This window comes from Anarhichas minor, unplaced genomic scaffold (assembly GCF_050575085.1).
Source record: "Anarhichas minor isolate MPS153535 unplaced genomic scaffold, ASM5057508v1 ptg000037l, whole genome shotgun sequence".
Taxonomy (NCBI): Eukaryota; Metazoa; Chordata; class Actinopteri; order Perciformes; family Anarhichadidae; genus Anarhichas; species Anarhichas minor.
The window spans coordinates 3,541,620-3,556,970 of record NW_027466483.1 but is presented as its reverse complement, the minus strand read 5'-3'; the positions used below and the strand labels follow the sequence as shown (position 1 = coordinate 3,556,970).

General features: G+C 41.3%; 1 protein-coding gene across 2 annotated transcripts in view; it reads left to right on the top strand.

The window, feature by feature from the left end:
* ccdc88c (coiled-coil domain containing 88C) overlaps positions 1–15,351 on the top strand; it is a 63,829-nt gene extending 48,478 nt beyond the window's left edge. Inside the window, exons 25-31 of one of the 2 annotated variants that reach the window (XM_076107000.1) lie at positions 190–279; positions 390–694; positions 4,528–4,617; positions 5,244–5,348; positions 5,437–5,574; positions 8,046–8,284; positions 11,428–15,351. In XM_076107000.1, the coding sequence (XP_075963115.1) occupies positions 190–279; positions 390–694; positions 4,528–4,617; positions 5,244–5,348; positions 5,437–5,574; positions 8,046–8,284; positions 11,428–12,201 (1,741 nt within the window). In that variant the 3' untranslated portion in view covers positions 12,202–15,351. Of the gene's footprint in view, positions 1–189; positions 280–389; positions 695–2,301; positions 2,736–4,527; positions 4,620–5,243; positions 5,349–5,436; positions 5,575–8,045; positions 8,285–11,427 lie in introns of those variants that run through there. The other variant, XR_012957828.1, reaches the window with a different exon arrangement.

The following is a 15,351-nucleotide window of genomic DNA, read 5'->3' as shown; positions in this document are numbered from 1 at the left end:
CTGGTTTGAATCACATGACCTAAATCATATATCTTTCCTATTCGATCTTAACGAATAGGAAGGATACAGTAGTAAATTCAGTAATAACTGTTGTCCACTGAGTGTCTCTGAAAACAAGATATACTAAAGTGTACTATGGCAATGAATAAGATGTGTTTCTGTGTTTTTTATTTTTATTTCTCCATCCAGTGATAAGCTGAACGCTCTCCGTCGCCAGAAAGAGAAACTAGAGGAGAAGATCATGGACCAGTACAAGTTCTACGACCCCACACCTAAAAAGTAATGCTTTTATAGACTCATTTTATTTTTTACAGGAAATGTGGAATATCTGTGTGCAGTATTCAGTGTACAACCAGCCCCACATAACGGTACATGTTGTGTCTCGTCAGGAGGAGTCAGTGGGCCGGAGCCAAAGCTTTAGCCAAACTGATTAAACCCCGTAAGGAGAGCAGCAGGGAGAGAGGGGCCGACCGAGTCAAGGAGGGAGGCAGAGAGAGAGAGAGAGCAAAGAGTGCCCCAGACATCCCGCTGCCTTCCCCGCCCCCCCTCCTCCCTCCTGAAACCCCACCCCCTCTTCCTCAGCGTACAGGAAGTGACACACAGGACAGCGGCCATGACCACAGTAACCATAACAACCACACCAGCAGCACCAGCCTGGGACCCCAGAGTCCAGCGCTCACGCCCATCGGCCGAGGTAAGCACACTCCGTCTTCATACACTATTAATTATCAGGACCGGGAGAATTTACCCGTCAAAGATCACAAGTTTCATATTGACATCAGAGGAGAAATTCATGTCTATGATGTCGTCTTTATGGAACATGAGAGAGTGGAAAACGGTTTAAAGTGTTTTATTCTGAAATGCACAATCTGCATGTATCAAGTATATTCTTTGTTAATATTTTGGTTCCAAAACCTCAAAGGTGATGGAACATGGTGACTTCTGATCTGGTGCACTTCCATATATTCACCTGTAGAGGGCACTGTTGAACACCACATAATATCAGTGACCATTTCTCACGTCTATGATCATCCACTGTACCTGTACTCTACTGGGTTTCCATATCAACAAGACTCTGCTCGTGCAGAAGAGTTTTAATAGCACACAGATGTATTATGGAATGTTCTAAACTAGGTTTCTACTGCATTCTTTCCAAACTTTGTTTTGGAATGTGTGTAATGTATCATATTTTACACTTCCAGGTGCTTCCTGATACTTTATAATTTACACATTTTTCAAATAAACAAACTAACAAAAGTTACAAGTTTGATTCAGTCAATTTAAAACAAGTGTCGGGAGCTTTGTACCTTTGTAATACTCCATACTCTGAAGTGCTATTAAAAGTGCTATATAAATACTTAAATTATTACTATTAGCCATTTAAGTTACTATTATTGTCAGAATAAATATGTGCTTTGTGAAACATTCTAAAAAGGGTAAATCACTATTAAACTAATCTAAATTCATCAACATCTAACAACTTTTCATGAAATGATCATAGCAGATGCAAATATTACAGATAAACGGTATTACCTCAATGTTTATCAAACGTTTCTGAAATAATACTTTTAGAGCTGAAGTACAGTGAAATTACTTCATTCCATGTTTGCCTTGGATTATATCAAACTATGGATCTTATAACATTTATACTGATCTCCTACAAGCCACTAACTATACCCACATCTTTAATCCAGCTTGTGACAAGGGCTCACAAGTAGACATTGCTTTGTATTTACACATACAAGAAAAGGTATGGGACCACTTCACGCTCCAGCGAACTGACTTTTCATCTTTCTGTCCTAATAATAGAAGTGGGTTCTAATGCATGGTCCAAAGTTTGTTTATGTTTCTATTTCAATGTTATTTATATTTTTAGAGCTCTACTCTTAAATGGAGTTCTCCTCATGGCTGAACTCAATTCACTCTCAGTGGCTTTTTAATTGAATTCCACCGGCAAGTGGAAGTTGTCATATTAAGATAAGTTGAAACATAAACTGTAAATCTTAAGATTTTGTCTGCATAAATGAGTCCCCAACATATTCCTACACCACGCGTTGCACTACCAGTCCTACTTTGTTTGAATTCAGAGTGAGTTGAGGTCAGTCTCTTCGAGTCTAATGCATGATTTTACTTTTTTGTTGTTTTTATTCTCATGGATCTTCTTGCATGATGTCTATTATTTAGCATTCTGCCAATAACTTCTGAATCAACTGTTTCCTTTGATTTACTCACTGTCATTATTTCATCGTTTGCTTTACATTTCTCCATCTCTCCCTCCTATCTCTCTCCACTCTCTCTCAGCTCCCCTCACCCCAAAACGCTTCCGTTTCTTCCGCAGTAAAAGTCAAGAGAAACTCCTCCCCTCCTCCTCGTCTTCCTCCTCCTCCTCCCGTCCCTCCCTCTCTCTCACCAGAAGACTGCGATTCTGGTCTTCCACTGACATCACAGCTGACGTCGTCACTAGCCAGCCATTCTCAGCCAACGGAGTATTCTAAACCCCCCCCCCCCCTCCTCCTCCTCTTTAACCATGCACATCATCATCATCATCACTGTCACCTCCACGTCATGATGCTCAGCAACACTCATCGCTGTGACTCGTAGTACTTCACACAATAATGCACATACCATGCACTTCATCAACACTAATGCAGTCACACTCCTCGAGCCTACAGATAAACATTCACAACACACATAAACAGGTACGCGTTGCAGGTGTGAGCCAGCCAGTACAACTAGTAAGTAGTAAGCACACACATGAGATGGTTTATGTGTGAGAACGTGTGCGCGCCATGTTTCCCTGTACGCCAGGCACGCCTGCATACGTCTGCATGTCCTTGAAGAGTTGTTTTATTTCTGATAGGTCTGTGTAAAGAATGTTCGTTTGTGTGCTGTCTGCTCACTTAATGTTTTTAATCTGTTGTCTTGGTGAGGACACATTTCTCAGTCTGGATCTGAGCTGTGAGCTACTACTACTGCAAACTCCGTCACCCAGCACCTCTTCTTTTTTTTCTGCCTGTCTATTTGCTTTAACCCTTTGTCTGTCCATCCTCTGTCTGAAATAAGCTTTTTAAGCATCAGAAGCCTTCATGGGTTTTTAAAACACCAATGTTTTTTGCTAATATCGGCGTCTTTAAGGCAGCTAAGATAAGAATCACGACACCATATCGGTTTAAAGGGAAACTGCGTCACTTTTAAAAGAAGAAACAATACTGTCTTCCTCCTACAAATGAAAAGTTGAAGCAATTAAACACACACACATTAAACACACACGCATGCAAAATTCACTCAGGGGTTTTGTCTCCACAGCTTTATGACCGGTAGATTATGGTGGCTAACATTAGCTAGTGTTACCTTAGATTAAGCAGTTAGCTGACTTTGAGTCTCCTCTACCTTTCTTACTGTTACTGTTACATTTAAGGGTGTCCTAGATAAACATTTCAATGACGTAAAACAAGAAGTAAACACATCAAGGCCTATTTGTTGTCACCATCCCATTGGATCTCAGTCAGGCTGCCTTTCTATGTCTAAAATGCATTATAAACATTTTTATAATGTGGTATAATCTACTTAACACTGTATAATTTTAGTTATAAGCACTCATGAATCTTCATAATGATTTATAACCTAAATATCACAAATTATAAAGCATTTTATGACTTATAATAAGTATCATAATATTTCATAATTGCTGGTCACTCCCTGACTTATTTTTGCATTGATCATAGTGCATAGAGCGATGCAGGAATGACATATTTTTGTAGTCCAACAGGACGTTAGCCTCACACTGGTTCCCTCTACGGAAAGCCAATGGGATTTTTTCATTGGATTTCTGATTATTGCAGAAAATAATCTCTGTGGCAAATAAACATTTATGATACTTACAAGTTTTGTTAAGCGAGCTAATGTACACCACTTTTATGATTTTTGAAGGGTAAATGCTATCGGCAGAGGACAACGCTAACATTAGGCTATAAAGGAACTACACCACGGTCACATGGCTTCACCTCACCACCACCAAGCTAAAGGAGAACCGCTGTTTTTAAGAAACATAAAAGCTTCTAAACAGTTGAACCACAGACCTTTTTTCAGACATCTAACCAAAAACACACAAAAAACATTGACTCTGAGACGAGGAACAGGAAGTGAAAGAATGCTGACTCATTTCCTGGTTTTGGACTCATTCCTGCAGAACTCTATTATAATTCTCATAGTTGTTAGGCATTATTATTACCATTATCGATTCCCCCACTTTGGCAAAATTGACCATTTTGTTACTGTTGAAAAGTGCCCATAAGAACAACAAGAGCAAAATGCCAGGGAGCAAGTGTTATAAGTTCCATCCAGTGATGTCAGTGACCCCCGTCCCTTGACATTGGTCAGAAATATCCAATCACAATGTCCAGTGTGCCTGAATCAATGAATGATGTCTTGCTTGGCTTTCTTGCTACTTTATGTGACGCACACGACACGTCTCATGGTCATACCATGGCGTGCAGGCTCCCTTACAACACTGTCACTGGTCTGCAGGTTTGGCTGACAGAGGCCGCGGTGTTTACCGTAGCAGTACTCCAGGAGGCAGCAGTGAGAGTGTCAATGGAGAGGATGGACACGGCCAAGGTAATGAACGTGTTGATGTTTAATGATGGTTAACATTCTGCCAACATGTTGTGAATCCAGCAGGAAAACTGAGCTTCTTGATTAAGATGGAAGGTAAATCTATGTTTACGGTGTTCGCATACATTTTGAGACGGTCTAATTATTGTAAAGGAACAGGACTGTTAGCCTGCTCAGTGTTCACTCGGTGAACCACCTGCTTGGATTGATTGTGAAATCAGCAGCTGGAATCATATTTTTCATTTAGGCCACAAATTCCAACCTTTTACTTAATCAGGTCTTGTGCACATTTATTGCTGCTAGTGGCCTATCTAGCCACTATCGTTTGGTCTTATCGTTCTTGCTTGAAAACCTAAATTGAGTCACTGGGAAGGAAGGCGAAGAGAATTATACTATTATAATATGCGGCTTCCTTTTACCAATACTTGTGGCTTTGAGAAATGCTTTGAAATTTAAGGTAAAAGGAGATGTATGTCTAGTATTATTGTTTATATTACATGCAGTATATAAGGACAATGTATGATATAAAAAGTAAAAGATATTTTCAGTATAATATTAATTCATTAATTTACAATATTGCATTGTTTTGCTCCTGGCAGCCTAACGTCTTTGAGTTTGCTGCCCTCCAGGTCAGACCCATAGAGCTCTGAGCTCAACTCCCAGCAATCAGTCACCCTCATTGGGCCTAACTACCAGCTCCAGACTGGGACAAGGTCTCAGCCGCAGGCCCAGAGGTAAGCCAGGCTATCAATACTAATATTAATAACCCTTATTCAGGAGGCAGCAAGAGAATGTTTTGTAATGGTGTGTACAAATTTACAGGTCTATTATTTGATGAAGACTCCCGCCACAACTCCTCTGACTCTATGTTTGGTCAACATGGCAACACGGGAGGTCGCCCAGGGTCAGCAGACTTCAGCCACCACACCTCCAGCTCCAACTCGCCTGTCAATGGCAGAGGTACACACACACACACACACACACACAGTGGCTCAGTGGTAGAGCAGGTCATCCTGGGTTGTCTCTCACATCAATTTTTAGTTTAAAAAAACCCAAACCATTTTGTGTCACTGCATCCGAGGGAACGTTAGCTAGCTAACAGTAGCAAAACAGGTCTGTCTCTCCCTGGCAATGTGTTGTGAAATGCGAGGTGATATTCAAACATAACTGGTCATTGAAATTATGCATTTTAATTTGATGTTCTTTATTCATAAGGTTTTTTTTTTGTGACCAACTTTTTATTCATTATACATACTTAGGTACAAAAAAGGAGCACTGACTCATCCTATTCCCCACTACGTTTCACAGATATTACAGGTTATGTTGTTTGTTTGCAATTCTAGTTTATCTATTATTAAAATATATATATATATACAGTTGTGTGAAAAAGTGTTTGCCCCCTTCCTGATTTCTTATTTTTTTGCATGTTTGTCACACTTAAATGTTTCAGATCATCAAACAAATTTAAATATTAGACAAAGATAACACAAGTAAACACAAAATGCAGTTTTTAAATGAAGCTTTTTATTATTAAGGGGGGGAAAAAATCCAAACCTACATGGCCCTGTGTGAAAAAGTGATTGCCCCCTAAACCTAATAACTGGTTGGGCCACCCTTAGCAGCAACAACTGCAATCAAGCGTTTGCGATAACTGGCAATGAGTCTTTTACAGCGCTGTAGAGGAATTTTGGCCTACTCATCTTTGCAGAATTGTTGTAATTCAGCCACATTGGAGGGTTTTCGAGCATGAACCGCCTTTTTAAGGTCATGCCACAGCATCTCAATCGGATTCAGGACTAGGCCACTCCAAAGTCTTCATTTTGTTTTTCTTAAGCCATTCAGAGGTGGACTTGCTGGTGTGTTTTGGATCATTGTCCTGCTGCAGAACCCAAGTGCGCTTCAGCTTGAGGTCACGAACAGATGGCCGGACATTCTCCGTATATATATATACGTGTATATATATATGTATATATATACACGTGTATATATATGTGTATATATACGTATATATATGTATATATACGTATATATATGTATATATATATATATATACGTATATATATATATATATATATATATATACGTATATATATATATATATATATATATATCATATTTTACATGGAGGATATCAGCAGCTCTTTTAATGGCCTCTTAGGTTTCTCCTTTTAGCTTCTTCACAGATGCATTTGACAGTTCTAAGACGAATACATTATGAAAGAAATATCTGTTAATTCAAAGATTGAGTATGTGGAGGTATCTATATTGTGATAAACCCTCTGTTTAATATATTAGGAGAAAAATCCTTATTCAGTAATACAATGTGAACCCCAATGATATCAGATTTTATGTCAGTCACTTGACTCCAAAACTGTGAAACTGAAGTACACTCAAAAAACATACGTACACATGTACTAACAGTCTTTAGGTTACACAGAAAGCATGTTGGGCTTGGGCTCAGCCTCAGCCGACAGCATTACCTTGTAGACAGATAATAGCTGTGTAGAATTTTGTATCAGTTGGTGATTATCACTACCTGATGGAAGATAAATGTTCTTCCATATTCTCTTCCAATAGATAAGATGTCCATAATTTTACAATTTTGCAATCCATACAGCAGTAATGCCAATGTATCCAAGTAATTTCCATTGCATCTATTCTATATGCATGAGGACTAAGGTAGCCTTTCGGTGATGTAAAAACATGAAAGTCTCTCTAGAGCCAGTGTTTGGTTTGTCCGTTCTGGGCTACTGTAGAAAGATGGTGGTGTATCATGGTGGACTCCATGAAGAGGACCTGCTCGCTATGTACATATGAAGGGCTCATTCTAAGCTAACGAAAACAAAACCATTCTTAGTTTCAGGTGATTACACACCATAAAAATATAGTTATGAATGTCATATTCCGGTCTTTAGAATTGAAAGGTCATGTATCCCACGGTAACACAACGGGTCCCAACATGTTCCAATTTTTGTGTTATATGTTCCAGTCTAATTATGTCTTCTTCCCATTTACACAATTTCTTTATATGTTGCCAGTGAACAATAGATCTCCAAGTTTAAGGGGAGTCATTTATTATGGGAATTCTTGAGTATATATAAAAGAAAAGATGTAATATGAACAGATACTAATAACAGCTAGCTAGCTTTTTTGATTTATTCTAACCTTTTGGCAGTATCTCGGAGCCCTCTAGATAGTGCTCTGCGGCCCACAATTGGGCAGCAGGCAGAATATTTATATGAATGAAAGAGAAATTGCTATTATCTATTACTGATAATGTATAACATTAGATAAATAACAAAGTGAAATGACCCAGTCTATATACAGCTCATACATGTTTTATATACAATATTCTGTCCTAAAAACCTCAGGTGTACTGAAGTGGTACCCAGTTTCAGTCAGTACTAACTCGATATTTCTAACCGTCTTAGACTCATCAGATCGTCAGGCTCGCTCAGCCAGCCTCTCTAGTGACGATGTCATGGGTCTGAGCCAATCACAACAGACTCTGTCACGTAGCTCCACCCTTCCATACGACCACGCACCCCAGAGGGCCCAACCGCAGCGCGGAGGCGGGGTTCGAACTAAGGCCCGTCCGTCATCTCATGGAAGTGAGATGGTGACGCTAGAGGAGTTTCTACAAGAGAGCAACCAACAGTCACCTCCTATGGTAGGAAATATATGCATGTATAGTGAAAAATAAGTTTACTATTATGCTAATATGTATGTACACACATAAGAAATATAGTTTGCTCTTAAAATAGGAACATTAACTCAGTATTCACTTTATTATGGACACCTCCCTATCTACACATCTCATCCCTGGAGACTGTAAAACATTATCATAATACAGACACAGTGAAAACCCACAACTGGTGGCTTTTAGGGCAAAAAGGCTTAAAGACAACGGCCTCACAGTTAGTAACAAACACTCACCTGTGAGACGAGACAAATCATTATTGCAGAGCTCCCTTGGGTCTGTGGTTTCTACAGAGGGTTATCTGTACAGGTCATGTCAGGCTACACAATACATGATATGGGGGATGTTAAGAAATTACAAATGAGTCACCTTAAAAAAAAAACATGTTTTTTTTTTGTGAATCACATATTCGTTGCGTTTAATCGGGTTTTTTTTGTGACTGGTCATCCACTAAAAAAATACATTAACAATTTAATTTGTTGGGTCACAGAATGATTCTGAGTCAGCCTCAAACCCATGAACATTTCAGATCAGTTGGTGGAACACTTTGAAAAATGTACTGTGTGCATGAAAAACTGTAATGCAGGTTTCTTTAATGCTTGAATCTCCAATTCCCTTCCTGAAGATAATGGTACAATTACAATCAATCCTTGAATGCATTTATTTGAAAACGTGTTGATATCGACACTTCTGTGTCTTTTTCATGTCTGTTCATTTTCAATCTTAACAGTATTCTGTTGAGTTTTAGGATAAACTTCTCTGACTGGGGGGGGGGGGGGGACCTGTCCCCTGTATGGTCATTTTACATTTGAAAAAAGACAAATTCTTTAAAGATGATGACTTCCAACATTGAGGAAAATTACTTTAAACTCTCTGAACACTCTCAGTTCCATCAAACACCTCACACGAAGAAAGAAACCATGACACGTGTTCTTATCTCGACACAGAGCTAAACACAGTTTAATCTGCATCACCACAGAGCAGAGAAGACAGCCGGCCAAAGAAGGGACGTTTCTGACTGAGCAGCAAACGCTCATGTATTACTCATTGTCCATATTTCTGAAGTAGTACTTTTCACCTCTAATCTAACAGCTGTGAGGTAGACTCCTGCCTACAAATCAGATGTGTCATTCCAGCCTGTCATCCATGTCCATGTCACTAGAAGAACTGCAACACCCATAATAATTCTTATTGATGGTCCCACAGAGAGAGCTGCCTCTAAAACAACACGCATTCCTTATGACAAAGAAATATCAAATCCAGGGTGATTCTGATATCGGTACCACATTTCTATCAGTATAATAAAAGAATATGATAAACAGGGATTCCCACCCTTACATCAAAGGTTTCACGGCCGTCACATCAGATATATTAATGTAGGCCAGACACATGTTCTTTCTTTCTACCAGAAGTGATCGTTTCTACAGCACTTGCTCACAAAGCACATAACAGGAACACAGCAATAATAATAGTGAAATATGAATGTGGGATGTCCAGCAGAATAGGTTTGAGACCAAAACATAGTTATGAGGGTGTTAGCTATTGACCCTGCAATCAAATAATGTTTTATTGAAAGTAAAATAAATTTGTGTGTTAAAATGTGTTGTATGTGTTTGGAAACTAAATGTTTTGCTAGCTTTTGAGCTGAATCTCATGGGCGGATCTACGCTGAAAGAGCTAAAGATATGTATAATAGTGTATTAATACTGGGGGGCTCATCTCGTAGACCCATATTGTGGGAGGGCCCTCTGTGAACTAAGCTCGAAGGCAGGGGTGCCCACACTTTTTCGGCTTGCGAGCTACTTTTAAAATGACCAAGTCAAAATGATCTACCTACATTAAAAATGCTGAATATCTATATATATATATATATATATATATATATATATATATATATATATATATATATACTGAGTATACTTTATATTTACAATATATATATATATATATACTGAGTATACTTTATATTTACAATATATATATATATATACTGAGTATACTTTATATTTACAATATATGTTAGCGTACCTTGCATAACTGCATGAACCCTAATGGCACAATACAATTCTGTACATGTTTGGTCATTAACTTACTCTGATGACTTGCACTGAATGGGATTGGCCAGAGTTGCATAGTCCGGACAGTAGCTGCTGGTAGCCCGCCTCAAGCAGACTTCAAATGATCATCAGTCATGGTGGAACGGTGTTTGGACTTAATGTTCTTCATGTGGGAAAAGGCTGACTCACATAAATGAGTAGAGCCGAATAATGCAGTCAAAAAGGTATCACATTTCCTCATGTTTGGGTACTTTTCCTCTGTGAGAAAACTGTCCATGAGCCCTGGACTTCAGCTGAATGTCAGCTTGCAGTGTCAAAATCTCATCCTCCACTCCAGACGAGTTCAGGAGAAACAGCGTTGCAATTTTTGATGCGAGTAAATCAACCTCAATATTGATACCAAATTAATGTGTCACACAGCAGCAGATGGCGTATGTCAGTAATTAATCAGTATATGCTGATGGGGAGTGGTGAGTGACATGCCGTTCACGTGTCACATGCCATATTGTTAGAGTCACTTGGAAAATCTAGCTAAACCCTCGTGATGTGTCCTTCCGTGTCGAGGCTTCGAAGCGTGTGTCGAGTAATCGGGAAGATTTTTGTGATGCGCGTATCGAGGCTTGTGTTGATGACGTATGTGGTGACGTTCGAAGCCTCGCAAGCCGGCCGTACCACGTGACAGATTCAGGAAATGGTTCGCGGGTTTGGCGTGCGATTCGAAATATAAGGGGCAGCGAAACGCAATGAACCCCCCTCACATTTTGTGGACTTGGGACTTTATTGCGCGTTTGTTTGCAATCTATTCGAGCATCACAAACATCCTTCATGTATTCAATTTAAAGCTTCACACCCCAAAGCCATAGTGTCGTTATAATCACTCTGCCTGTTTTACATTTATTGTCCACTTGATGGCACAGTAGAGCAAATGAAGCACGTCGAAGCTTCGGCCCACGAGTGAACCAATTGGATGGAAAGCTTCAATGCTTCATGAAGCTTCATCTCGCCATCACTACTAAACCCTAAAAAAACTATTTTTTTTGTATTTCCTTTGTCTAGGTGTCAACAGGAAGCAAGGAGGATTTGATGACTGACTATTTCACCAGAAGTCCCGCCCCCTCAGCTCCCGCTGGCAGAGATCAGGTGACTCCCACCAGCTATGTCACGCCCACTGTGCAGTCATCCAACCAGAGGCCGGGCCAGAGCGTCAAACCCTCGCCACGCCAGCCTGTAGGCCAATCCCCGGCCTCAGGCCAGCCCGTCACCCAGAGAAGCAGCCAATCACTGAGCAGAGCTTTCAGCCTGGCCTCAGCTGATTTGCTGCGCTCCAATGGACCAGACAGTTTCCGTGGAAATGAAGGCCAATCGGATGTGGTCGTTCGGAGACAAGGGGGAGGGGCTAGTGGGAGAGAGCGGCCGCTCTCTGCTCGGCTGGCTGGCCCGCCCAATCAGCCCGGAGACGGCAGCTTCCTGAATCCCCCTATTCACCATTCGTCCTCTCTCAACCTGCAAACGGAGAGACACGCGGAGAGAGAAAGAGAGAGAGGGAGGACCCCCGTCTCTCGGAACGGCCCCACCTCGTCCTCCCCCTACCACCACCGCGGAGAGGTTGCCATGGTAACCCCCGTCAGGGCTGTTCCTGCCACGCGGCCTGACGAGGCCTCGGAGCACGGGGAGGTGTTAAGTGAGGGGCAGTCGGGTGACTCCTCCCACTTAAAGAAAGAAAGCGAGAGAGCCAGGTGTGGCTCCGTTGAACGCCCAAAGAGCACACCTTCTTCCCCTGACCCCAACAACGACCCTCAGACCGTGTGGTATGAGTACGGCTGTGTCTAAACACTGATACTGATGGACTTCCATGGGTGTGGCTGTGTCTAAAGACAGAAACCTAAAAACTGAAACTACAGTCTGCTGGGGCTGAATCCAAACCCTCAGTCAAAAGCAATCAGTCTCTGGACTGTGCTCCTTGTATTGTGGATGAATGTTATTCTGAGCTTTGCTCAAATACAACATCTACTGGGAATAAGTCTAAGTCCTGGAACGCAAAAGCCAAATGTAAACATTTCTGTACATAAAGGAGTCGTGACTTCAGTTTGTATTTTCTGGAGCTAACTTTTGTAGATTAACAAGCAGACCTGATTCCGTATGCCACCTGCCGATACAGCTGGTTAACACAGAAAGGAAGCTTTCCAAATCAAAGCAGCTGCCAGGGATTTCAGCACCACCAAAACAATCACGTCCCACCTCAACTACTGGATCTGTAGAATCAATTTCACCATTTTTCATCACAAGCTGGATCTCTCAGAGGGGGATGCTATGTAGACATGATGGGATCCCTGACAATCTTTCTCAGGATTTAGACATGAACACCACAACACTATCGATGGTGCCTGACAATGCTGGAATTCATTGGCCTCTGTCATTTTATTATCGCCCTGTTTACCGGAGCCCACAGGCTGTTTTTTATTTTTCACATCCAGAAATGGAGATGGGAGCTGAGATGTCTGAAGTCTGAGAATCCACAACACTTAAAGCCTGCGGGAACAGAGGACAAGTCCTACATGCAGAGCTGAGGACCAGAATACTAAGGACGGGCCTGGTCTATGAGCTGGAACTCTTTTGATCTGTTAATGTTTACCTGGAGGCCGCTGGGAATTAGCCATCACCGAGAGGAGTGGTTGGACTGACGTGAAGGCGACCAGAAGCGAATGAATGTATCAGATTTTTCCTCCTATTTCTGTCCTCCTCCTCTCCTCTGCTATCTAGAACAAAGACTGGAAAAGAGGAGCGAGAGAAGGGATGGATTCAAGCAAAGAGAGTTGAGACAAGCGAAGCAGAAAGGCATGTAGAGATAGAGAGCGAGAATAAATGGAGGGACGCTGGGACGGAGGAGAGCGGTGGACAGATATAGAGATGGACGGAGTGACGGGAGGACAGATAGATAAACAGGAGAGAGGAGGAGGCGCTCCTCCCAGTTAAATTACAGTTCTTCTCCCTCCATCTTTAGATTCTGTCCCAGCATGCAACACTGTTAACACTTTACTGGAAACGTTGCACAGCTCGAGCCAACACTAGCTTCACAAACACACACACACACACACACATATATAATGATATATACAGACACAGAGGAATTGTCCTTGAGGTTGTGGCTTCGCTAACCATTCAGCTGGCCTTCATTTACACACACACACACACACACACACACTACTGTGTTTTGGTATGGTGCACGAATGCACGCTAAGTTAGCTAGACAGTTGTGAGCACTGCACAACAACGGAGAGAGAGACACAGATTCAGACCCCCTGTGATCTGGATAGTTGGAGTTTGCATGTGATGAATTTAAGTTTTTAGAATAACCAAGTCACCATTAAGAGAACAGCAGCAGAAGGTTGAATGCACACACAGGGAGGTGTTCACCTCATTAAGAGCACTCTAGAATAATAGAAGATGTTTAAGTCTTTCACACTGTCACACCTAACTTGGTATTCTTGAATCTGGATCCTATTTTCCCATGTCTTTGTGTCTCTGTGACCAACTAGGGACAACAGTTTTTTAATTGTTGTCTTTTGCAATATAACTGTCTGACAACTTTTTTGAAAGAGTCTCGCTGGAGGAGAAGGCATGTTTTGAAATCCTGTGGGGTGATGTTACCAGAGGACAACGCAGAGGAGAGTTTGTTGTGATGGAGCACAGAAAGAGTAGCTCGGCATCTAAAAGATTTTCTATATCATGGCTGGATATTGATAAGATTTCAACAATGTGGATGAGGTCTTTGAATTGGATTGCTGCCTGTAGTTATTTGAGCCATAGTATACGGATGAAGAGGGGTACACTGCTTGTTACAAATACATCGTGTTTCCTTTAAAGCCCAGCAAACAGAGAGAGGAGGAGGATGAAGAGGCGGGGGACGTACATGAAAGTATGCCTCTGAGACGGATGATGATGTCAATGGAAGAAAAGAATCTTATGCTAATTATTGTGATCGACTGACCTTTTGTCTGTACTGCTGTTTGTACATACAAAGCTGTCCCTCCTGCATTAGTGACGACTGACTGCAAAGACTTTCCTAACTAGAATGATGAAGAGGAGGAGGAGGAAACACTGGAGAAAGTTTGACTGGAAGCCGTCACTAACCGTTCCGCTCACCTGTTGAACAAAAAGCACATGTCAATATGCAGCGAGCTAAATTATTTTACCTGTAACATTTGTACATGACATTAGATTTTTATAAACGGGGCAGATATTCCCAGACTTTTTGGATACTTTTTTGTAAAATCCTCTGGAACTTGGAAAATGAAAATGTTTGTTAATACCAAAAAAACCTATTTCAGATCAATTCCTGTATACTGGTAAAAGTCATGCGGTTCCAAGAGTTGTAGATTATTTTAAAATTGTTAAAACATTGGTGCGTGCGTGCGTGCGTGTGTGTGTGCGCGAGACAGTTTGCTGACGTCGAAAGAAAACGTATTGAATACCCAAAAGCAATTTTATATTTTCTGTTATTGAAACAAGACCATCACACACACTCGTGCATTATGTTATTGGCTCTGTGGACAGTGTGTGTGTGTGTCCTAGTCTGTGTGTCTTCTTGTCTGTCTACCCGCTCTGTGTTACTGTTCCATCATTCCCTTAACAACACACCAGTTTTGGAGGGTGGGGGGGTCGATTGTTCCTATTGGTCAGCTTTACCTGCTCCATGTTGAGAGCACCACAAATCCTCAGCTGGTGCTTCCTGCTCTGTTTCTGGTCTCTGCACTAGAGGCCCACAGAAGGACACCAGCTCACTGCAGGAGAGAAGTGAAAGCAGAAGGTGAAGCGGAGCCCACGCCCTGCTGTCACTGGAATGACTGCTGCTTGACTTCACTTTATGACTATTGCTGACTACTCTGCTGTGATGTGACTACTGTTTGAAAAAGGCTACTAGTGTGATTCAGTAGAAACTGAGGTTGAAGTTTTTTGGTATTAAAGATTTACAAACTTGAA